This window comes from Vipera ursinii, assembly GCF_947247035.1.
Source record: "Vipera ursinii genome assembly, chromosome: 1".
In the NCBI taxonomy this organism is placed as follows: domain Eukaryota; kingdom Metazoa; phylum Chordata; class Lepidosauria; order Squamata; family Viperidae; genus Vipera; species Vipera ursinii.
Window position 1 is genome coordinate 7,679,415 of NC_139512.1, and position 25,553 is coordinate 7,704,967.

At 44.0% G+C, this 25,553-nt stretch overlaps 1 protein-coding gene across 1 annotated transcript in view; it reads right to left on the bottom strand.

The window, feature by feature from the left end:
• Positions 1–364: 364 nt before the first annotated feature.
• Positions 365–25,553, bottom strand: part of TMEM59L (transmembrane protein 59 like) — a 39,095-nt gene continuing 13,906 nt past the window's right edge. The window contains exons 3-8 of the mRNA XM_083364374.1: positions 24,895–24,992; positions 14,934–15,080; positions 11,409–11,517; positions 4,996–5,119; positions 3,334–3,451; positions 365–1,463 (exon numbers count right to left, since the gene is read on the bottom strand). Coding sequence (XP_083220500.1) covers positions 1,302–1,463; positions 3,334–3,451; positions 4,996–5,119; positions 11,409–11,517; positions 14,934–15,080; positions 24,895–24,992 — 758 coding nt within the window. The 3' untranslated portion in view covers positions 365–1,301. The remainder of the gene's footprint in view (positions 1,464–3,333; positions 3,452–4,995; positions 5,120–11,408; positions 11,518–14,933; positions 15,081–24,894; positions 24,993–25,553) is intronic.

Below are 25,553 nucleotides of genomic sequence, written 5' to 3' on the forward strand. Positions count from 1 at the left end.
AGCCCAACCTACTTCACAGGTTTGTTGTTGTGGGAAAAATAGGGGGAGCAACAGAGTATTAGGTGTGTTTGCCACCTTGAATTATATAAAAATAATAGAGGAATTAAAGAAAACTCTAACTTCGCCCCCCTCAACTAAACCAGAGAGAACTGAACCAAGGCTAACACTAATCAAGCTAAACATGTTGTGTGAATGAAGCTGACAGTTCTTTTATCTGATCTGGGGGGCAGGAACACTGGCATTGCAGTGCCAAGAAAGGAATACCCAGCCCCAGAGACCAGGTCCTTGGCCAGTTTTAGCTTGTGATCCAAATTCAGAGAGCCAAAGGGCCTCCTGTCACAAGAGAAAAAGACCAAGATGCTAGTCTTTCGGAAAGCCCTGAAAATTTGGATTTTCAAGATGGGGCTTGGGGATCCCATCAGGAGCCTATAGGATGGTTATATTGTGTTTAGCTAGATGTTCTCTCTTTCAATCCTACTTTCATTCGAATGCTTAAGGTGTTTTTTTTTTCAAACAGCGATGATATTAAGTGTTGGTTGTATGCCGCTCAAAGTCATGTTCAAGTGAAATGGGTGGCCATATAAATTTATTTAGTAAATATTAAACTAAACTCAGCTGCTCAAATAGGCAAGGGTTTCATGCAGTGTGCCAACCTAGGTAGTTGTGGCTTCTTGGGAAATCATGATCCACTGAACCCTATCCTGGTCTGTCAGGCAAATCAGGGCACAGAAAAACAGCAAGCTTTTCATGATCAGCAACCCTCGGCTTTTCTGCCTGTTGTATTCCCACCAAAGCTCAGATAAAAAGCAGGCATCACCCCATTAAGGGCCCCCCTCCCCAATTCTTTTAGACAAAAGAAGACCAGGATAAGCAGCAGCTCCCCACTGGTGTTGAGGCAGAGGGACAGGGAATCACCCAGCCTTGTTCAGTAAAGTGAAGCAAATTTCCCCAAATCCCCCTAGCCAATCTCAGGACCTTATGCTGGGGGCAACCAGGGCTTGTTCGTTTCAAACGTCACAAAAGCAGTGGCAGCATTTGAGAGTCAGGGTCTCTCTAGCCCACTCTTTCTCAACAACCAAAGTGGTGCTGCTGGTGAAAGGACACAAACGTGGATGTTCCAGCATAGTCTTGCAGAAAACTGCTGGGCTTCTCACGACCTTCCTGGATGAAAGAGCGGTGACAAAATGTGCTATGGGGGGAGCTGGGAAGCATCATGGAAGGTTGTTCAGAGGAACTCAGGAGGAGGGGGAGAGGCGGATGGGGCATTAAGAGGACTGGAGACTGGGGGCAGGGGCAGGCCCTTAGAGGACAGTCTTGTCTAAATCCACCTTGACCGGCAGTAGGCCTGCTTCCTTGTTCTCCTCCGCGGGACAGATGGCCACAGCAATGACGGGGCGTAAGGAATAGGGCACAGGTCCGTCTAGGTCTTCCAGGTACTCTTTGTCTCCATTGATGCTCAGGGGCTAGAAGGAAAGATACAGGGAGTTACCAAAAAAAACCCCCCCAAAAAACGGCTGCGCTGTCATTGAAAGTCAGCGTATAGTTCTCCTTCTATATGCTGCTTCTTGAGGATTCTTTAATTCAGGAGTGTCCAACCTTGGCAACTTTAAGACCGGTGGACTTCAATTCCCAGAATTCCCCAAGGCTGGCTGAGGAATTCTGGGAGTTGAACTCCACACGTCGTAAAGTTGCCAAGGTTGGAGACCCCTGGACTAGAGGACTCTCTTGCAGTGCCTTCCAACTCTATACAGTCAGGGCTCGCAACCATTCATTTAGCCACACTGAAAAAATGATTGATGGTTAGCCTTTGCCCTTATGACCATTGCAGCATCAGCAGTTACCTGATCAAAATTTGGGTGCTTGGCAAGCAGTATGTATTTACAACAGTTGTGACAGCATTCCAGTGCCATGTGATCACCATTTGCAACCTTCCCAGCTGGCTCCCCACAAGAAAAGTCAATGGGGGAAGCCAGAGTCACTTAAGGATCCCACAATTCATTTAACAATTACAGTAATTTGCTTAATAACCCTGGCAAAAAGATCACAAAATTGGGATTAATTCATTTAACAATTGCCTTGCTTATAAAACAGAAATGCTGATCCCAATTGTGGCCATAAGTTGAGAACTACCTATAATTGTATGAAGGGGAGTAGCCAATACGTTACCTCATAGCTGCATTCTGTCTATGTTTCCCAGAATTCCCTTCCCTTCCTACCATGAGCCCTGGTGGCACACTGGTTAGAATGCAGTACTGCAGGCTAATTCTGCCCACAGCCAGGAGTTTGATCCTGAATGGCTCAAGGTTGACTCAGCCTTCCATCCTTCCGAGGTTGAAAAATGAGGACCCAGATTGTTGGGGGCAACATGCTAACAGTGTAAACAGCTCAGAGAGTGCTGTAAAGCACAATGGAGCAATATATAAGCGCTATGGCTATTGCTATCCTCAAAGTACCTTTTAAGACGTTTGGGAGCAATTCCAACATAAATAACTAACTAAATAACAGGATATGTCATTTTATTGTGCTTTGCTGCACTGCACTTCACAAATATTGCGTGGGGTTTTGTTTTTTTTACAAGATCGTCTACCAGCAAGGAGATTATGACTCGCTGTAGGTTCAAATGATGAATAACATTTTTGGCATTGAAAGCGAGAGCGTTTCCAGCAGTCCTCATTGCTGTTGTTAAATGAAGACTCTACAGGTTGCTAAGTGAGGATCTCACGTGATAGCAATTTTCAACTTCCTGCTGGCTTCCCCAATGACTCTGCTTGCAGGAAGTGGTCAAGGAAGGTCGGAAACCAGGATCACATGACTGTGACTTGCTGCAACAGCATAATCACAATCCAGGTGCCTAGATCACAATCACATCACCATGAGGGTGCTGCAACAGCCAGAATGATGAGGACTAACCATAAGTATCATTCATTTAGGGCTGTCGTAACTTTGAATAGTCGCTGAATGAAGGGTCATAATCCAAGGACTATGTGTGTATTTGAGAGCAAAAATGTTAGAATACATTGATTAGTTATTAAAATTGATAATAAAAGGTACCTAATTCCTTCTGAATGCATCAAACACTTTAATTTCCCAAAGGGACTGACAGATTAACCTGTTGCCAAAGAAAACAATAGTGCCTCTTTGGGTACTTAAAGATTGATAAAATGATTTTTGGAAAAAGTCAGGGGCCGAAGCACCCTCCCTACTTGTTTTCCTGATCTACAGAACCAGAGTTCATGCAATCCAAATTCCTCAAAAGTCCTGGAAAAAAAGTCTTATTCTACAGTGATCAACAGAGCTACAGAAAGGACCCACCACTTATTCATTTCTCCCTACCTGAGTCTTGACATGTTGATCCGGCGCAGTCACCAAACTGGCGCAACTCAGCCAGAGCATCACCATGATGGAAAGGAAGAGACAAGCAGCCAGAATCCAGCGGGGCAGCCCCGAACGCCTGTATCACCCAGAAGCAGCCCCCCCACCCGCCAAAAAGAGGCCACAAAATTACCATGGGCGGATGGAAAAGGGGAATACATGTAACCCCATTTATATGTGTTGAGCCAATGTTGCTAGTAAATAAATGTTGGCCTAGAAACCAGGAGTCAATGAGTTCTAGTCCTGCCTTAGGCAGAAAAGTTGGCTGGGTGACTTTGAGCCAATCACCAGGAGACTGGGAGTTCTAGTCCCACCTTGGGTATGAAAGGCAAGCTGGGTAACTTTGGGCCAATCAATAGGAGGCTGGGAGTTCTAGTCCCACCTCGGGCATGAAAGCCGGCTGGGTGACTTTGGGCCAATCACCAGGAGACTGGAAGTTCTAGTCCCACCTCGGGCATGAAAGCCAGCTGGGTGACTTTGGGCCAATCACCAGGAGGCTGGGAGTTCTAGTCCCATCTTGGGCATGAAAGCTGGCTGGGTGACTGGGTCAATCACACTCTCTCAGCCCAAACCTCCTCATAGGGTTGTTGTGGGGAAAATAGGAGGAGGAGGGTGTGTTAGGTATATTCACTGCCTTCAGTAAATATCTAAAGCTATAAAGGCCGATAAAAATGTAATACATCTGTACATGGATGAAGATTTTTGCCTTACTTCTGAGTGCTGATTAACTGTTGATTTCTAATTGGTACTTCTGCCCATGTTTTATTCTTTATTTAACATTTCACAGAGCTTTTGCTGTTTAATTAGGGATATAATCTAACTAGGAGTGTCTGAAAGGGAGGATCAGAAAAGTGGAGATGGTGATGGCAACTGGGCAATCGAAGCTCCGTCTGTTTTTTAATCTACATTGATGCGTATTAAAAAAATATATAGATGGAGCTTCGGTCATACCGTCAGAGCTATCAACCCGAGTTCTTAATTTTTTTTAAAAGAAAATACATCTCAACAATACTACAAAAGATGAACTAAATTATACCTAATAAAGAAACCATGAAAATAAAGAGAACTAATAAATGAAAAAAATTAAAACAGAAAAAGAAAAAAAAACCCACCCCCAAATAAATTTACTGGTGTCGGTCGTCCAATATGGACTAAGCTAGAAAACCAAAGGGCAGCTGGCCAATATTATTTTTATTTTATTTTAAAAGTTATAATACAACCATGGACTTACAAGCATTCATTTAGTGACCAGTCAAAGTTACAACGGCGCTGAAAAGAAGTTATGATGGCTTTTCAGACTTTACGACCGTAGCTGCATCCCTATGGTCATATGACGAAAAAAACAGTCACTAAATGAATGCTTGTAAGTCAAAGGCTGCCTGGATGAATTTAATGCAGAGGAAAGAAAACAGGGGGGGGGGAGGAAAAGTGTGGGAAAACAACGCTTTCCTCAAACCAAATGAAGACATTTGGCTTACCCTGCCCCCACGGTCAGCTTCACCCACAATTTTTTTTGCATCTGATCCAATCCAAGTACAATTTCATTCCCCGACTTCCTCAGTTTTCCCCGTCTTCCTAAATTCTAAACCACAAGATTAAAAAAAAAACACAGAGCGGTATTACTTGGACATGCAACCCAGGAAATCGTGCTCCAGAGGCATCTGAGACTCCACCACGGGCTGGGCTGGGGCTGGGGCTGGACTCTTGGGCTCTTCGATCGGAGGTTTCTCCAATTTCTCCTGAAGGCCTGAAAATAAAATAAATAAAACGTTAAGAAATAAGAAAAATAAAAAAGGAAACAAGAGAAGCAGGTTACAAAGAGCCAGGCACTCGCAAGTTTATTTATTTATATTTAAAATTTATTGGCTGCCCATCTTCCCATGGGTGGCTTACAATTAAATCTTATTTAAAACAACAAAAAAAGAAACCTTAAAGCCAAAGACACATGGGGAGGGAGGGCGGGAGCGCAGTGAGGGGTGGGTGGGGAGGTGGGATCTGTTACTACTCAATCAACCACCTCCACTGAGCTGATCCCCCACTGGATCCCCAGGTTGACTGGCAGAGCCATGTCTTTAGGCCGTTATGATAGGATGGGGGGGGCAATCTCACGTTGTGGGGTAAGATGTTCCAAAAAGCAGGAGCCACAGCAGAGAAGGCCCTCCTCCTGGACACTGGAAGTTTTTAAGAAGAGACTGGACAGCCATTTGTCTGCAATGGTATAGGGCAGGGGTAGGCAACCTCAGCTCTTTTATGACTCATGGACTTCAACTCCCAGAATTCCTGAGCCAGCTTGGCTCACTCAGGAATTCTGGGAGTTGAAGTCCATGAGTCATAAAAGAGCCAAGGTTGCCTACCCCTGGTATAGGGTTTCCTGCCTGAGCAGGGGGTTGGACTAGATGACCTCCAAGGTCCCTTCCAACTTTATTATTATTATTATAAGAACCGGCCAGCTGGAATACTCGGGCTGATGGGAACCTCTGCCAGCACAAGTGATATGGGGCAATCCCAATGGGGTGAGATGTTCCCTCAAGTAACCTGGATCCATGCCATGAAGGGCTTTAAAGGTGACCACCAACCCCTTGAATTGCACCTGGAAACAGACTGGTAAGCAATGCAGCTCACCGAGCAGTGGTGTCACAGGGAATTCTTTGAAACGCCCAAGATTGTAAGAATGGGAAAATTTAAGCTGAATTGGCCCAGCAGGCTGTGAATAGCATAGAGAATAAAATAGAATAGAATAGAACAGGGCTTTTCAACCAGTGGTACGGGTACCACCTGTGGTACATTGGCACCTGGCAGGTGGTACGTGACCATCCTAGAAAAGTGTTCGTGGGGGAGGGGAATGAGCTGAACTGGTGACAGCACCGCACAAGCCTGAGCGAGAGACGGCTGGAGCTGCAGGGCTGTCAGGGCTCAGCAGAAGCACCAGGATCAGTGCCAGGCTCCAGTTGGAGCTTGGCGCTGATCCTGGTGCTTCTGCTGAGCCCAGAAGAAGCGCCGATCAGCTGGAACGTTGCAGCATCTCCAGGGTCTTGTGATTTACATTCGGATGCTTGGCAACTGATTCATATTTATGACGGTCACAGTGTCCCAGGGTCATGTGAAGTGACCAAAACCTGCTACAACCACCCAGTGGGGGGGGAAATAAAAACCAAACACCCCCCCCACCCCATCCCCGCTGCCAATCCTCAACAGAAATGACCACAACAATGAAAACCTCTGACAGGAGGAAGAGCGCCGCCGGGTGGGCAGACAGGTGTCTTGCTTGGCTGTGACTTGGGGGGCACTTTTTTCAGTGCCATTGTAACTTCGAACAGTCACTAAGCGAACTGTTGTATGTTGAGGACTACCTGTACTTCATCACTTTTTTCCTTTTTTTGGTCATCAAGTTATTGGCACCTTGCTAGGCGACTGGTGGTACTTGGATGTTGCCATATCCTAAAAGTGGTACAGTGGGTGAAAAGGTTGAAAAGCCCTGGAATAGAATAGGAATAGGAATAGGAATAGAATAGAATAGAATAGAAAATATGGAACGGAACGGAATGGAACAGAATAGTTGGAAGGGACTTGGAGGTCTTCTAGTCCAACCCCCTGCTATACCATTTCAGACTAATGGTTGTCCAGTCTCTTCTTAAAAACTTCCAATGTTGGAGCATTCACAACTTATGGAGGCAAGTTATTCCACTGAATAATTGTTCTAACTGTCAGGAAATTTCTCTTTAGTTCTAGGTTGCATCTCTCCTTGACTAGTTTCCATCCATTGCTTCTTGTCCTGCCTTCAGGTGTTTTGGAGAATAGCTTGACTCCCTCTTCTTTGGGGCAGCCCCTGAGGTATTGAAACACTGTTATCATGTCACCCCTCACCTTTCTCTTCATTAAACTGGACATACCCAATTCCAGCAACTGTTCTTTATATGTTTTAGCCTCCAGTCCCCTAATCATCCTTATTGATCTTCTCTGCACTCTTTCTAGTGTCTCAGCATGTTTTTTTACGTTGTGGGGACCAAAACTGGATGGAGTATTCCAAGTGTGGCCTTACCAAGGCGTTATAAAGTGGTATTAACATGTCACGTGATCTTGATTCTACTGGGTTGGGGTTTTTTGGCAGCTGCAGCACACTGCTGGCTCATATTTAAGTGATTGTCCACTAGGACTCGAGATCCCTCTCACAGTTACGACTACTGAGCAAGGTACCACCTATACTATACCTGTACATTTGGTTTTTCCTGCCTAAATGTGGAACCTTACTTTTTTCACCATTGAATTTCATTTTGTTAGATAGCACCCAGTTTGTCCAGATCCTCCTGTATCTTAAGTATCTTCTGGAGCGTTGGCTATTCCTGCCAGCTTGGTGTCATCTGCAAATTTGATGAGTTCCCCATCTATCCCCTCATCCAAATCACTGAATTTGGTGGCCAACCGAAGAAATTCAGGAGGCAACAGCCTTGGACAGGGCAGTATTTTCTGCTGTTGCTGCCCAACAGCAAAGATTTAATGGATGCTAGTCTGCATTCTCCCCTTCATGGATTACTGCCTTGTTGTGGCAAAGAGGCTTGCGTAATTCAATGAAGCTATGAGCTATGCCGTGCAGGGCCACCCAAGATGGACAGGTCATAGCAGAGAGTTCTGACAAAACGTGATCCACTGGAGAAGGAAATGGCAACCCACTCCAGTATCTTTGCCATGAAAACCCTATGGACAGTTCCAAAAGGCAAAACGATATGACGCTGGAAGATGAGCCCCTCAGGTCGGAAGGCGTCCAATATGCTACTGGGGAAGAGCAGAGGGCTAGTACTAGTAGCGCCAGAAAGAATGAAGCGACTGGGCCAAAGCCGAAAGGACGCTCAGCTGTGGTTGTGTCTGGTGGTGAAAGGAAAATCCGATGCTGTAAAGATTTTTTCTCCATAGGAACCTGGAATGTAAGATCCATGAATCAAGGCAAGCTGGACGTGGTCAAACAAGTGATGACAAGACTGAACACCGACATCTTAGGAATCAGCGAACTAAAATGGACAGGAATGGGTGAATTTAATTCAGATGACCATCAGGTATACTACTGCGGGCAAGAATCCCTCAGAAGAAATGGAGTAGCCTTCATAGTCAATAAAAGAGTAGGAAAAGCAATACTGGGATACAATCCTCAAAATGACAGAATGATCTCAGTTCGAATCCAAGGCAAATCATTCATTATCACAGTAGTCCAAGTCTATGCCCCAACCACCGGTGCTGAAGAGGATGAAATTGACCAGTTCTATGAAGCCCTACAGCACCTTATAGAACACAAAAAAATGATGTCCTTATCATCTTGGGGGATTGGAATGCTAAAATAGGAAGCCAAAAGATAACCAGAATAACAGGCAAGTTTGGCCTTGGAGTACAAAATGAAGCAGGGCACAGGCTGATAGAATTTTGTCAAGAGAATATGATGGTCATAGCAAACGCTCTTTTCCAATAACCCAAGAGACGGCTCTACACATGGACATCACCAGATGGTCAACACAGAAATCAGATTCACTATGTGCTTTGCAGCCAAAGATGGAGAAGCTCTATACAGTCAGTAAAAACAAGACCAGGAGCTTGTTTTGTGGCTCAGACCATGAGCTTCTCATTGCAAAGTTTAGGCTTAAACTGAAGAAAGTAGGAAAAAGCACTAGGCCACTCAGGTATAAATTAAATCATATCCCTGTTGAATATACAGTAGAGGTGACAAATAGATTTAAGGAATTAGATCTGAAAGACAGAGTGCCTGAAGAACTATGGACAGAGGTTTGCAACATTGTACAACAGGTAGCAACCAAAACCATCCCAAAGAAAAAGAAATGCAAGAAAGCAAAATGGCTGTCTGAGGAAGCTTTGCAAATAGCTGAGGAAAGGAGGGAAGCGAAAGGCAAGGGAGAAAAAGAAAGATATGCCCAATTGAATTCCAGAGAATAGCTAGAAGATATAAGAATGCCTTCTTAAATGAACAGTGCAAAGAAATAGAAGAAAACAATAGAATAGGGAGGACCAGAGATCTCTTCAAGAAAATTGGAGAGATGAAGGGAACGTTTAATGCAAAAATGGGCATGATAAAGGACCAAAATGGCAGGGACCTAACAGAGGCAGAAGAGATTAAGAAGAGGTGGCAAAATTACATAGAAGAACTATACAAGAATCAGCTTAATGTCCCTGATAACCATGATGAGGTGGTCACTGACCTCGAGCCAGACATCCTAGAATGTGAAGTGTGCCTGAGAAAAGCTGAGCAACAACAAAGCTAGTGGAGGTGACAGTATTCCAGCTGAGCTATTCAAAATCTTAAAAGACGATGCAGTAAAAGTTCTACATTTAATTTGCCAGCAAATTTGGAAAACTCAACAGTGGCCACAGGAATGGAAAAGATCAGTTTACATTCCAATTCCAAAGAAAGGCAGTGTGAAAGAATGTTCAAACTATTGCACAATTGCACTCATTTCACATGCTAGTAAAGTTATGCTTAAAATCCTACAAGCTAGACTCCAGCAGTATGTGGATCGAGAATTACCAGAAGTACAGGCAAGATTTCGAAGAGGCAAAGGAACTAGAGATCAAATTGCCAACATATGCTGGATCATGGAGATAGCTAGGGAGTTCCAGAAAAACATCTACTTCTGCTTCATTGACTATGCTAAAGCCTTTGATTGTGTGGATCACAACAAACTGTGGCAAGTTCTTAAAGAGATGGGAGTACCAGACCATCTTATTTGTCTCTTGAGAAACCTATATGCGGGTCAAGAGGCAACAGTGAGAACTGGACACGGAACCACTGATTGGGAAAGGAGTCCAGCAAGGCTGTATACTGTCGCCCTGCCTATTTAACTTATATGCAGAGCACATCATGAGAAAGGCAGGGCTAGATGAATCAAAAGTTGGAATTAAGATTGCCGGGAGAAATATCAACAACCTAAGATATGCAGATGATACCACTCTAATGGCAGAAAGTGAAGAAGAACTAAAGAGCCTCTTGTTGCAGGTGAAGAAGGAGAGTGCAAAAGTTCGCTTGAAACTAAACATTAAGAAAACCAAGATCATGGCATCCGGCCCTCTCAATTCCTGGCAAACAGATGGGGAAGAAATGGAGGTAGTGACAGATTTTATTTTCCTGGGTTCCAAGATCACTGCAGATGGGGGCTGTAGCCAAGAAATTAAAAGACGCTTGCTCTTCAGGAGGAAAGCTATGGCAAATCTAGATGGCACACTAAAAAGCAGAGACATCACCCTGTCAACAAGTCAGGGTATAGTCAAGGCTATGGTCTTCCCAGTTGCAATGTATGGCAGTGAAAGTTGGACCATAAGAAAGGCTGAGCGCCAAAGAATTGAGGCCTTTGAACTACTGTATGGTGCTGGAGAAGTCTCCTGCGAGTCCCTTGGACTGCAAGGCGATCAAACCGGTCAGTCCTAGAGGAGATCAACCCTGACTGCTCTTTAGAAGGCCAGATCCTCAAGTTGAAACTCAAATACTTTGGCCACCTAATGAGAAGGAAGGACTCACTGGAGAAGAGCCTAATGCTGGGAAAGATTGGGGGCAATAGAAGAAGGGGACGACAGAGAATGAGGTGGCTGGATGGAGTCACTGAAGCAGTAGGTGTGAGCTTAAATGGACTCCAGAAGATGGTAGAGGACAGGAAGGCCTGGAGGAACGTTGTCCATGGGGTCGCGATGGGTCGGACACGACTTCGAAGCTAAGAACAAGTCTGCATTCTAGTCGTGTTTCTTAACCATGTCACCTTTAAAATATGAGGACTTCAACTCCCAGAATTACTGCAACTCCCAACTTGCCAGCATAGCTGGCTGAGGAATTCTGGAAGTTGAAGTACACACATCTTAAGAGATGCCAAAGTTGAGAAATATTGTTTTAGAGAGTCATTAACCACCAAGACTCATAGAAATCACTGACAAGCCACTGGTTTTGAAGTCTGCTTTTTAAAAGAGTTGAAAGTGGTATCCATCATTATCTTTGATGGACAGTTTAAATCTGCCTTTGCCCGGCTCATATTCATCCTGATTCGTCACATTACCTGTGTGTGGCTTCAAGGTGTTGGGGGCTGAGTCTGTCCAAGTCTTCTCCGAAACCTCTGATTTGGGTGCCTGGGCCTCAGGAACTGGATACTCCACTTCTGGCTGTGACTGTCAAAGAAAGGTAAAAAAGCACGTAAGCATTCAGGTGTCATGGTTCCGACACATGAAAATTGTTAAAGGAACTTCCGGGAAAAACTTTCTTCCTTAGAAAACATTTTTATTTGGAAACAAAGCATTGGCAAAACTAAAATTCCTCCCCCCCCCCCCCCGTTACACAGTTACAGTTGCAATTCCCACGCTAATTTGCTGTCATAAATCACATCCACCAGTTGTTGCAAATGTGGGCTCTCCTGCCAGCTCTTCAGCCCGCCAAAAACGTTATCGGCACTGACCTGGGTTCACACACATATGAATTGTTTGGGCTAGCTGAGAACTACAGCACCACCACCTCAGCTTCCTTCGTCTAAATCTCTAACTAAAAATGTGGCAACGAAGACAAAATGAAAATGGCTTCCGTTTGGTTTGTCACAGCGGTGACATCAGGGAGGTTCTGGAGTTCTTCCAAATCTACTGTATCTTGTTTAAAGAGAGCTGGCGTTCTGATGAGGGTGCCCCAGGCAAACGTAATCACATAAACCACGTTCCAGACCGTGTGTTCCTACAGCTTTAAGGACCGTGTCTTCTGGAGGCTTAAACCTGCAGTGGACAGCTGCCTTTGGCTCAAAGGAAGGGCTAGCTAGGGTAAGTTTGGCATCCTGCAGGTTGCTGTCAAGAGTGACGATTTGGCAGCTACTACATGTCTCTTTGTTTTCATCTTGCCAGTAAAAGGGGGCAGGGCGAGTGGAGGGGGGGCGGGAATGAGGCTTTTGTCTGGGTTTGTTGGAGAAACGAAACCTCCCCAGTTCTTCCGAAGTTTGCTGAGAGAAGGCTGTCTGGAAACTTTTCAAGGACATTCTAGCAGGTGTGAAGAAAGGAACAGGCAGTTCTCATAACAAAGAGAATGTGTTCACATGAGCTACGTGGACATCTGGGGGAGGGGTTGGGCTGGGAATGTCATTGTTAGGTGCTATGATTGGATGTCTTGGGATTTTAGAGTTAGTTTTCTTTTGCCTATATACCATGCCACGTAGTCAATAAAACAGTATGTTTTTTCAGCAATGAAAATAATCCTGGACTTTTATTTAGATCAGGGCTCTTCAAACTTGGCCCTTTTATGACTTGTGGACTTCAACTCCCAGAATTCCTCAGCCAGGCACGTGAGGAATTCTGGGAGTTGAAGTCCGCAAGTCATAAAAGGGCCAAGTTTGAAGACCCCTGATTTAGATATTGGAGCTGGAGGTTGATAGTTGCACTCGAAAGGTGGGCAAGGTTAGACTCCACTTTGTGATGAGGTTTCAAGGAGGAAATTGGGTAGACGTATCCTTGACTTATGACCAGTGGCTTAGCAACCGTTCAAAGTTCCGATGGACCCTCCTGGGGTTATGTATGATCTGGATATGTAGTTTTGACAGTTGGGCCACCCCACAATCACATGACTGCATTTCAGGAACCTGACCGCTTGCAGTGTCCCATGGTCACATGATCATGTTTTATGATGGTTTTGCCAGAAACTGAGTTTCCAATGAAACCACATCTATTTCCTGCTTGAGCAAGGGGCTGGACTAGAAGACCTCCAAGATCTCTTCCAGCTCTGCTCTGCTCTGCTCTGCTCTGCTCTGCTCTGCTCTGCTCTATTCTATTCTATTCTATTCTATTCTATTCTATTCTATTCTATTCTATTCTATTCTATTCTATTCTATTCTATTCTATTCCTTTCATTCCAATTTCTATTCTATTCTATTCTATTCTATTCTATTCTATTCTATTCTATTCTATTCTATTCTATTCTATTGCAAACCATTGGTTTGCTTAATGATCATCACAAAAAAGACCATAAAATTGGGTCAGTCACTTGACCAACCCATTTTATGCTCATTGCAAGTGATGACCATGATAGCAGGCTCCACTATGGTCCTAACTTGAGGACTACCCATATTTTCACCATCTGCAAGTCTAAAGGTGCCCATTCTGCCTCAAAATCTCACAGCTCCACCCCCACAGGAGAAAAGTGGACTGCAGTTTTTCCTGCTCTCACTCTTTTGGCCATGAATGGACGGTCTACGAGTCACAAGGAGCGGCGCTCAGTTCAAATGGTCCAACTCACTGCAACCATCTTACCGCCGCTAACTCGCCATGAGACAACTTGCCACAAGACAATTCCAAGTGAGATAACTCAGTGCGATGAATGTTATCCACCACTATTATCCGCCATTTCCCTATTTATGTTCCATTTTTTTTATGGGAATGTCCACAGCGAGTTGTCCTAGAGCCCAGCTCAAAGAAGACTTTTAAATTAATGAATTACTTTGGTTTTAATCTGCTTTGGTCACAGCAGGTGGCAGCACCTAACCAATATTGGATGATCTTAAGGCAGGGCTGTCAAACTCAATTTCATTGAGGGCCGCATCAGCATTGCGGTTGCCCACAAGGGGCCGGGTGGGTGTGGCCTGGGTAGGCGTGGCTTGCTGGGTGGGAGTGGCTAGAGTGTGTATGACCTACTGGGTGGGCGTGGCCAGCTCTACATCGTTGGCATCAAGGGTCCTATGGGGGCCTGGGCAGGAGTGGGACAGATCTGAGGGTCTCTGGCAGAAGGAGGGTCTCTGGGCCAGGGCCAAGGCAGTGGGGGCCGTTCCCTCACTGTTTCCAGGATGGCTTTGCGGGCTGCATGAAACCACTTCGCGGGCCGGATCCGGCCCCCGGGCCTTGTGTTTGACATGTCTGTCTTAAGGACTACACTGGGTTGGCCCTGATTTGTATTAGATAAGAGACCACTAAGAAATCCCAGGATTCTAGGCTAGACTGGAAAGTTGAAAAAAAAGTCCTTACAATTCTATAGAAAGCCAGGGTGGTGGAGTGCTTAAGGCATTGTACTAACTCCACCCACAGCCATAGAAACTCTTTGGCTAACTTGAAGTCACTAACTTTCAGCCCAACCTACATTACAGGGATGTTGTTGTGGAAGTAACTGGAAGAGGGAGGGAGGGAGGGAGGGAGGAGCCTCCACAAAGTCATGTAGTTTGTATGTTTACATAAATCTGGTTCTATTAGATGAGTTGTAAGTGCTGTGAATTAAAATTTAATTAGAGGGAAATCACTTGCCAGAGATCTGAACAGGCTAGGTTCAATAATATGTCAATGCCTGCACCTGCGCAGCAAATTCAGTTTGGTTGATATTAATCTTGAGTTAGGTTATTTTTGTTCTCCTGGCTTAACATATTGCAGAAATCAAGATCATGCTGTTAATTAGCTGATGGTTCAATGCTGTGCTGTGCTAAACAATGTGAGTTAAGTCAGTAATTAAATATACTGAGTAATGTGAATGCAGAACAGGATTCTAGCCATTAATTCCTTTCTGACCTAGGTTCCTCAGATACGGTACTATTCCTTTCCTAAATCTTCCCCATCCCACTTTTGCCGTTACTTACCTGAAACACGACTACTTTTCCATCATCTGCCTGCAGATAGAAGGTCCACGTGGAAGAAATAAAACTCTGAGCAGAGCTGACAATATCACTGCAAAAACTGGAGACTAGGTCAAAGATGGAGAATGAGGCCGGCTTCTCATCTTGGATCTATTAAATTACAAAATGAAATTAGCACTCTTGAACTGATTCTTTCCTTCGCTCTCTGGCCAATCAAATTGAAAAGAGCCACTTAAACGGTTGCCTTTGGTGAGAATAAATAGGATCCAGGCAGTGGTGGGATTATAACAACAACAACAACAACAGTAATAATAGTAATAATAATAATAATAAAGTTGGAAGGGACCTTGGAGGTCATCTAGTCCAACCCCTTACTCAGGCAAGAAACCCTACACCATTTCAGGCAAATGGCTGTCCAGTCTCTTCTTAAAAACTTCCAGTGTTGGAGCATTCACAGCTTCTGGAGGCAGGTTGTTCCACTGGTTAATTGTTCCCATTGTTAGGAAATTCCTCCTTAGTTCTAGGTTGCTTCTCTCTTTGGTTAGTTTCCATCTGTTGCTTCTTGTCCTGCCTTCAGGCACTTTGGAGAATAGCTTGACTCCCTCTTCTTTGTGACAACCCCTGAGATATTGGAAGACTGCTATCATGTCACCCCTCATCCTTCTCTTCATTTGACTAGAGTAGATAATACCCAATTCCAGCAACCGTTCTTTATATTCAGCCGGTTTGCACCACTTTGGCAGAACCGGTAGCTAATTTTTTGTTGCCCAGGCCCAGAATGGACTTCCGGAAGCGGCATCCACAGAGAGAACCGGTTGTTCATTTGAATCCTACCACTGGCTAGATCTAATATGGCCCATCCAAGCAACTGTGTTACAAGAAGAGATAACCCTTGTCAATAGATCCATTTCTCTTACCAGTTTTGGAGGGGGGGAAATGAAGAGAAAATAGCTAATTGCAACATTGAAGTGCAATATTAGGGGCAGCGCAACGGTGAATAGAATGTGAAGGGCATTTGTATATAATGTATGTTCTTATTTGTGGTTTTTACTTGTGTGTAGTGTGCACTGTGGACAGCACTTACTTTCATTTTGAGTTACCCAATGAAAAACTAATCTGTTCTATTCTGTTCTATTCTATTCTATTCTATTCTATTCTATTCTATTCTATTCTATTCTATTCTATTCTATTCTAATTTTCATTCCAAATTCTATTCAATTCTATTCAATTCTATTCAATTCTATTCAATTCTATTCAATTCTATTCTATTCTATTCTATTCTATTCTATTCTATTCTATTCTATTCTATTCTATTCTATTCTATTCTATTCTATTCTATTCTATTCTGGAATATCATTTAAAAGCTAACTGGCCAAGTCTGACAGTATCAGGCACACCTATGAACAGATGCTTGGCAACAGAAGGCAAGCTGAGATGTCATGAAGCCATGCCAGCACAGGTAGTCCTCAACTTACGCATTTCCATTGCTAATCAAGGTGGTTAGTGAGTCACGGCCAATTTTACAATCATTTTTTCCAACTGTTAAGTAAATCACTGCAATTATTAACTGGATCAGGTGGTCATTAAGTGAATCCAATTTCCCTCATTGACTTTGTTCATAGGAAACCACTGGGAAGGTTGCAAATGGCGATCACATGACCCTGAGACATTGTAAATGCATGCTGGTTGCCAAGTGCCCCGATTTATTTCATGTTTAAGTAATTTAATCTATTTTAATTTTATACTATTTTTATATTGTATTTTATGCTGCCCTGTAAAGCGCCCTGAGTCCTTCGGGAATAGGGTGGTATAAAAATTTAATTAAATAAATAAAATAAATAAATTTGTTACTCACTTTTTCAGTGCCACTGTAATTTTGAGCAGCTTCACAAATAGTTGTAAGTCGAGCACTTTCTGTACAGCTCAGGGGATAACAGACAGTTCCTGGAGAAAGTGTATTCCCAACATGGTGTTTTCTGACCCAGATAATGTTATTGTGTGTTGCCAGAACCACTGATCAGAGACTTAATCAGGATAGTAGCACAATGTGTTTAAGAGAATTGTGTTAAAGCTGTCTATGTCTAATCCTAACAAGGCAGGGACAAGCCCAGAAATCATGGCTAAATCAAGCCCCATCATCCTTGCCCCACTGATTCTGAACCATTATTCCTTCCTTCCTTCCTTCCTTCCTTCCTTCCTTCCTTCCTTCCTTCCTTCCTTCCTTCCTTCCTTCCTTCTTTCCTTCCTTCCCTCCCTTCCCTTCCTTCCTTTTTCTCTTTCTTTCTTTCTTTCTTTCTCTCTCTCTCTCCCTCCCTCCTCTACCATATATTTTGATAGATGTAGTACAGGACTGAATATTTTTGTTTTGAACATAATTTTCCACCACTTCATCCTCTCCCCACTACATCAACCCTGGAGAATTTGGCTTTTCTGCTTAAAAGCAAACCTTGGGCTCCTCCACCCCATGAAACCCTGGTCTGCCTGCCTGCCTGCAATTTTGCCCTGATACCACACAGCTAGAAAGAAGGCCAAGTCAAAACAAAAATCAGGTAGCTCAGAGTCTCTGAACTGACAAGCCCTACATTTCATCTGCAAGAGTGCCACGCCGTGAGGGTGGCCTGCTTTGCAGTAGACCACGTCAGTCTTTAAGTAATTCTTCCCTCTCCTGATTTTCTTGTCCCAGAGGGAAAGGCCAATTATAAACAACAATTATATTTTAAAAGAAAGAAGAAGCTTTAGAAAGCCACTCCCCCCCCCCTTTCAGACATTTATCCTTCAACAGAATTCTGCACCTGGGAAGCAAATGCTATCTTCCCTACAACATTTTTTTTCCCCACAAGACTGTGCTGCACAAAAACAGCTCCGTTATGTCAAGGTTTCCCCATTTTTTCTGCTAGGAAGCTCTGCTGCCAGAATAGCTACTTCTCCCTTTACAAAGCAAGATTCTCTTACTGTAACCTCACCTGCCCTACGCACAGTCACCCATGCGCTCGTGACCTCCCGGCTAGACTACTGCAATGCTCTCTACATGGGGCTGCCCCTGAGGACCACTCGGAGGCTTCAGCTGGTGCAGAATGCAGCCGTGCGAGTTGTGATGGGAGTCTCCCGATACTCCCATGTAACAACTCTTCTCCGCGAGCTGCATTGGCTTCCAGTTGCCCTCCGGGTGAGATTCAAGGTGCTGGTGATGACCTATAAAGCCCTAAATGGCATGGCCCCGGATTATCTAAGGGAGCACCTGCTGCCAGCATCAATTTCCCATCGTCCTGTGCGCTCCCACAGGGAGGGCCTCCTCAGGGTACCGCCGGTCAAGGATTGCCGACGGGCGATCCCCAGGGGGAGGGCGTTCTCTGTGGGCGCGCCTGCCCTATGGAATCAACTGCCAACATAACTCCGGACTGCCCCCGACCTTCGTTCATTTCGCCGGGACCTAAAAACCTGGCTCTTTGAGCTATCTGGTCTGGACTTAGGGGTTTTAATGTTTTTAAATTGTGATTTTAATTTTTGGGGGCTAGACTTTAATTTAATTTTATTTTAATTTTATATTGTATTGTTTTTAAATTTTGCCTTGTAAACTGCCCTGAGTCCTTCGGGAGTAGGGCGGTATATAAACGAAAGAAAGAAAGAAAGAAAGAAAGAAAGAAAGAAAGAAAGAAAGAAAGAAAGAAAGAAAGAAAGAAAGAAAGAAAGAAAGAAAGAAAGAAAGAAAGAAAGTTTAAGTTAATACTCCTGGCTGGTGCTTCTTGTCAGGACTACCTCAAAGGGCTGACATCAATCTTGCAAATCTGCAAGTACATCTCTCCCCACTCCCCTTTACAGTCCCAGAATTAGGGAAAGTCCCTTCTGAGTTGATTTCCAGATCCTTCCCTCCTTCTGGAGATTAAACTGCTCTTATGTGACCTTTGTTCAGTCTGCAGCTACTCCTACTGCCACAGGTCTCTCAAGGACATGCTCACAGACCATTACAACAAAGGATTAGAGGAGTGCCTTTTCACCACAACAGTATAGATAAGTCCTATGCAGCTAGTCCTCAGTGTTGTGATTCAGGTCAGCCTGTGGGTTCGGCAGTTGGGTCAGACGATTCAGAGGAGGAGGGGGGTGTTGGAGAGCTTGCTGAGAATAATATTGAGGCTCCGCAGAGCCCTCAGCCAGGCCCCTCCCACCTGGTCACGATGCAGACCCAGCTGTGTGAGCCTGACAGCGTGGATGAAGATGACCCACAGCTGGCCCTTTTCAAGGACGCCCAACGCAGGAGGCAGTCAATCAGGAGTAAACAGAGGAAGGCAATGGGGCACCTCGGAAGGAGGCAGAGAGAAGCCACGCCCTGAACTGTTTAAAAGGGGAATGTGTGGGAGGGCTGGTTTGCTGAAGGCAACCGTTTGAATAGCTCTTGTTTCATGGTTCGTGTTTGCTCTCTTTGCTCTGCTTGCTCTTTTTATGTTTTTATGTTATTAAATTTGGCAGGCTTAGTTCCAGCCTCTTGCCTTCTTGTAAAAGGGGTTGTCCCTGCCTTTTCTGCAGGGCCAGTAGCAGGCTGGTACAGAACACTCAGCTTAAATGGGGTCTATGCCATTAAGACCCATTTGCAGAATCCCACAACCACATAAGTACATTTTATGATGGTTTCGCTAAAACCTGCCATTGCTTCCACTTTGGGGCAAAACCAGCTCATAGCAAACTGTTTTATGACTGCAGCATTTGCTTAACGAATGCCTCAAAAAAGTTGGTAAAATCAGATGGGTCACATGAGTCACCTGATTTACAATCATCACAATTTATGATAGGTAGACTCCGTTATAGTTGTAAGTTGAGAACTATTTGTATCAGCTGAAAAGGGGAAATGTGATGGGTGCCTGAAAAGATCTTGTGGGATCCTTAGGTTCTTCGGACCGCATTTTCACAAACACTGGAGTAGAAAATCTGCAAAATCCCTGCCCTGAAGGCACATATTTCCAAATAATAGTTAGGATTCTTAGGATAAAGATTGGGGTAGTCTGATAAAATCCTTGCCAATCTTCCGCAAATCAGAAAGAGTTCTAATTCAGATTCTACCTTACCGTGTCTCTTTAATGGAATGAATTACAGATTGCATAGCATATTATATAAAACACAACCAAGCCCCAAACTAGCCTAACAGAAGTGATGTTTTGAATATTTATGTTCTCCTCCCCTTTTGCCCTTCCCTGACAGATTTTGGATGGCAATTATAATCAGAGAGATTCTAGCATTTCCATCACAGCAACAGGTGCAAAATGAGTCACAGGCAGGCCAAATTCTCCTAATCCCAGCTAGTTATTTGTTCTTTTCCTGCCTGCAAGACATTGAGCTTCGGCTTGTGGGATTCCTGGAGGCCACGGCAAGAAAAGAAAAAAAGCTAGGTCAGGGCCTGTAGCTTTCCAGCAGGCCTTTCCAGACATTCTTCAACACCAGAAGCAAAAGCCAGATTCTGAGGCAGGCAGGCAGGCAGGCAGGCAGGCAGGCAGACAGACAGACCGTAGCTCTCCAATTCAGTCCCCCCACGTGCCTTAATAAAAACGGCTGTTTCCTACCCAACCTAGCCAACAGCGATAGCAAATTTCTGAAACCAGTCCTGACAGCTGCCGGCTTAGCAATGTGTATCCACCAGGCTGAATAATTGCAGTGTAAACAGAAAGGTCTGCAGGGCCTACATCCAGATAACAAAACAAACCTTTTTTTTATTTTACTTGGTCTGAGTTAGATTATAATGACGCTTTTCAGCCACTCAGTCACTGCTTTGGTGGATTACTAATAAAAACAATAAAAAAACAAACAAACAAAACCCCAACAATAAATTAATAAGCCAAACTGGAAAGTCCACATCCAGGGAGTATAATGTCAGTAAATGAAGGAGCAGAAATGTTGTTGCCAAAAATATATATTAATGCAGTCACCAGGTGGCTTAGCTTAGGGAAAGCATTGTTATGAGTGAGGCCCCACAGGGACGGCCTTCTCTGGAGCATCTGGGTGGGTTCAATACCTGCCCGACAATAATAATGGCATTGTGACTGAAGCCCCACTTCTGTGGTACACACATGTAATAATACTCCATTCATGTTCAAAAGAGCTGGAGCCTCTGTTCTGCGTGTGGAAGGCACCCAGTTCATTACCTACATTTATTTATTTTTGTTTTTAGATGTTTTTCCCCCTCTGTATTTTTATAAATAGCTCAATAGCAATAGCAATAAGCATTTAATCTTATATACCGCTTCATGCAGCACTCTCCAAGCGGTTTACAGAGTCAGTCTATTTCCCTCAACAATCTGGGTCCTCATTTTACCGACCTTGAAAGGATGGAAGGCTGAGTCAACCTTGAGCTGGTGAGAATCGAACTGCCAGATTGCTGGCAGCCCGCAGTCAGCAGATGTAGCCTGCATTCTAACCCCTGAGCCCCCATGGCTCAAAGTGGTAAACATATCTAATATTCCTTTCTCCTCCCATTTTCCCCACAACCCTGTGAGGTGAGTTGGATTGAGAGAAAGAAACTGGCCCGAAGTCGCTCAGCTTGGCTTTCATGCGGAACTAGAGCTCACAGTCTCCCTGCTTCTGATATCTTTTGTTTTTTGTATGTGAAATATAGTATTTCTGAAAAATGTAGTTAAACAAAATATCTAAGAGAAATTCCTCCTTTTCCAAAAAGCATGAAATGTCAATTCTTAAATGGTACCATAGAATATACTTTAAAATAGGAGAAAAAGCATATTATTAGTGTTTGGAGTAATCCTAAATTTAAAACATGTAAATTTAATGTATTTGGTAGTCTGCTTTAACATTTAACCCAGTTAGCTATTGATCCTGATTTCTTTATAGGTAATTCACACTATCCGGGACAAAAATAACCATTTGGTAAATACATCCTGCTGGTATTTCCAAGATATGCCTGCTGTCCCATAAGCCTTTGCATCAGATTACTAGCAAAGCTTCCTTAGGTCACTCCCCCTTCCCATTGGCCAGCGAACCAACCAGTGGGAGACCTGGCTTGCCCACTGCAGCCAATCAGCACTTGAGAGGTATCTTCTCTTCTGTCCTAGAGAGGTTTTCTTGGGGGCCACTCTTTCTCTTCAGCTTGTTTTCTCAGGGACTATAGATTTGAAAAGGGTGAATTTGTCATCTTATGCCCCCAATGACTATACAAAGGTTCAACCCCATCAATGATTGCGTCTATATTGAATTAAATTCAACCCCCCAGGGACTGCTTGACAGGGTCAATCGGTATTTCTGCAACTCATGAACTCCCTACTCACTCAGTTACGATGCTGCAGGAATAGGACCAATGTATAGAGAGAAACCATAAAATTGACCAAGGTGTAAGTGTTAACCCTGCAAGGTAGTCCCAAAAAGAAGCACACCCAGGAGTTCTAGCTCTTTCTTTCTAGCTCTTCTTCTAAGGTTGCATTAACAGAATGTTGTAAATCTGAAAGTATTCTCTCCTTTCCTTTTAGTCTCAGAAAAACTAAGGAGCGTCTTTTCTGAAACACTTCCATTTTCCCCATTCCTTCTGTGGGCTGACAAAACAATTATATAGTTATGTCAGTACATAGTGATTTACAGAGGTTTGCAGAGACAGCCTATTGCCCCCAACAATCGGTCCTCATTTTCCTGACCTCGAAAGAATGGAAGGCTGAGTCAACCTTTAAGCTGGCCAGGATCGAACTCCTGGCTGTGGGCAAAGTTAGCCTGCAGATTCTGCATTCTAACCACTGCACCACCACGGAGATACCTTTTACATGCCGCTTGTCTAATTTGCAGCTCTTCCTTCTGTCTCCCGAGATCATTTCCACTTACCATTACAATCGGAAATCTAAATCATGTATGCTGCTGATGTCCCTGATCCTGTTCCTCTTCCTCTTTGCGTAAATGTTTATAAATTATCCACAAGCAGTCCTCACTTAATGACCATTCAAAGTTTACTACAGATCTCCCCAGGGCTACTTATTCAATGTTCTCTTGGTCACAGCCCCACCCCCCAAGTCATGTGATCTCATTTTGGAGACTTGGCAACCCATTTGCCTTTATGCCTGCTTGCAACATCCTGTGGTCATGTGATCACAATTTTTGGCATATTTTGCTGGTTTCCAGTATTTACTTCTGGTTTCCATCAAAAAAAACTTTTTTGGGGGAAACGGGTTTGCTTAGTGACTGTGGCACTCACTTAATGATCACCAGAAAAAGATTGTAAAATTGGGCAGAGTCTCATAGTGACTCCATTTAATGACCACCATGATTTATGACTATAATTCTAGGCTCAATTACAGTCTTAAGTCTTAAGGACTACCTGTAGCTTCACGTCCTAATTTAGACCGGTCTTCATGGTTTTAGTGCAACTTTGTCATTATCAAATTATTTTCAGGCCTCATTCCTGCAACAAACATTGCAGTTAGCACTCATCTAGTCATATAACATCCTGGTCATTTTGGGAGCATGTTGTTGTTGTTGTTAGCTGCGAAGTCGTGTCCGACCCATCGCGACCCTATGGACAACATTCCTCCAGGCCTTCCTGTCCTCTACCATCTTCTGGAGTCCATTTAAGCTCACGCCTACTGCTTCAGTGACTCCATCCAGCCACCTCATTCTCTGTCGTCCCCTTCTTCTATTGCCCTCGATCTTCCCCAGCATTAGGCTCTTCTCCAGGGAGTCCTTCCTTCTCATTAGGTGGCCAAAGTACTTGAGTTTTAGCTTCAGGATCTGGCCTTCTAAAGAGCAGTCAGGATTGATCTCCTCTAGGACTGACCGGTTTGATCGCCTTGCAGTCCAAGGGACTCGCAGGAGTCTTCTCCAGCACCACAGTTCAAAGGCCTCAATTCTTTGGCGCTCAGCCTTTCTTATGGTCCAACTTTCACTACCATACATTGCAACTGGAAAGACCATAGCCTTGACTATACGCACTTTTGTTGACAGGGTGATGTCTCTGCTTTTTAGTGTGCTGTCTAGATTTGCCATGGCTTTCCTCCCCAGGAGCAAGCGTCTTTTAATTTCTTGGCTACAGTCCCCATCTGCAGTGATCTTGGAGCCCAGGAAAATAAAATCTGTCACTACCTCCATTTCTTCCCCATCTATTTGCCAGGAATTGAGAGGGCCAGATGCCATGATCTTGGTTTTCTTAATGTTAAGTTTCAACCCAAGTTTTGCACTCTCCTTCTTCACCTGCAACAAGAGGCTCTTTAGTTCTTCTTCACTTTCTGCCATTAGAGTGGTATCATCTGCGTATCTTAGGTTGTTGATATTTCTTCCGGCAATCTTAATTCCAACTTTTGATTCATTAACTGGGACATCAATCACTATTTTGGGAATACAGAATCACCCTCTTTTTCTAGGAAATGTCTAGATTCCATGAGACTTTGCAGAAGCCAGGAACCCTGTGCTAGTGCTTTCAAAAGTCATTCTGTGGCAGGGGTCCCCAACCCCCCCAGTTTGTGGACGGGTACCAGTCCAGGGCCTGTTAGGAACTGGTCTGCACAAGTGGCAGGTGAGTATGTGAGGCTTCATTTGTGCATGAGCGGGATCTAGGTTGCACGTGCAAAGCTATCTCTCCCCCCACCTCCAGGCACACCATCACAAGCTACCACCAGTCTGTGGAGCCAGAAAAGTTAGGGACCACTGTTCTATGGGGTCACACTGTGGCGGCAAAGTTTGAGGAATTTGCTTTTCCATATATTTATCCTCTCCGACTATTTTTACTGGATCAGAAAGGAGGCTTTGTACAGCGAACCCCTATTCTCTTTCGGTTAAATGTGTGATGGTGTGATGGCCCCCAAGAGACAAGAACATCCCTGCTCATGTGTAGAATCAGCAACAAGACCCCACCTAACCCTAAACCCCCCAAATCTCAGTCAGAAAGAGGAACTTTTAAGCTAGTTAAAGCGTTGTCATTAGATGATGACATAATATTAATAATAATCTCTCTCTCTCATCATCATCATCATTTTGGCATAAAAGTCAGAGTTACCATGTTTTCTCCTCTGTTCTCCATTTCCGGCAGCTGTGTCTTGCATCCGGTCGTACAGCCAAACTGCTCCTCTGCACCAATGTAGGCTTCCATGCAGGCTACAGTATCCGAAAGAGAGGAAAAAAAGGAAGAATTCAGTACAAATGGCCACAATTCAGGGTTCGGAAATCAATTCCATTTCTACCTGAAATTTCAAATCTAGTTCAAAAATGCCAACCAAATGCAAAATTGTGGCTCTGGCACCGGCCATACTTGCTTTCTTCAGCACTAATGCGCTACAGTGTGTTTCTCTGAGTCATATAATATATGTGGGTATATGCATAATTCTGTATTTATTTATTTATTTATGTCATATTTATGTAGTGTATATCAGAGGTGGTGACCCTTTGAGAGCTGTATGCAATGAAATTTCATTTCATTTCATTTTATTTTATTTTAATCCCATTTATATCCCGCCCTTCTCCGAAGACTCAGGGCGGCTTACAATCTAAGCACAAATCAAATGTGCTTAGCAATAGCCTTCATTCTATGTATATGCCTGCTTATTATTAGGGCTTTCGCCCCCCCCCCAAGCGGCATTATTACAAAGTCAGCTTCTTGCCCCCAACAATCTGGGTCCTCATTTTACCTACCTCGGAAGGATGGAAGGCTGAGTCAAC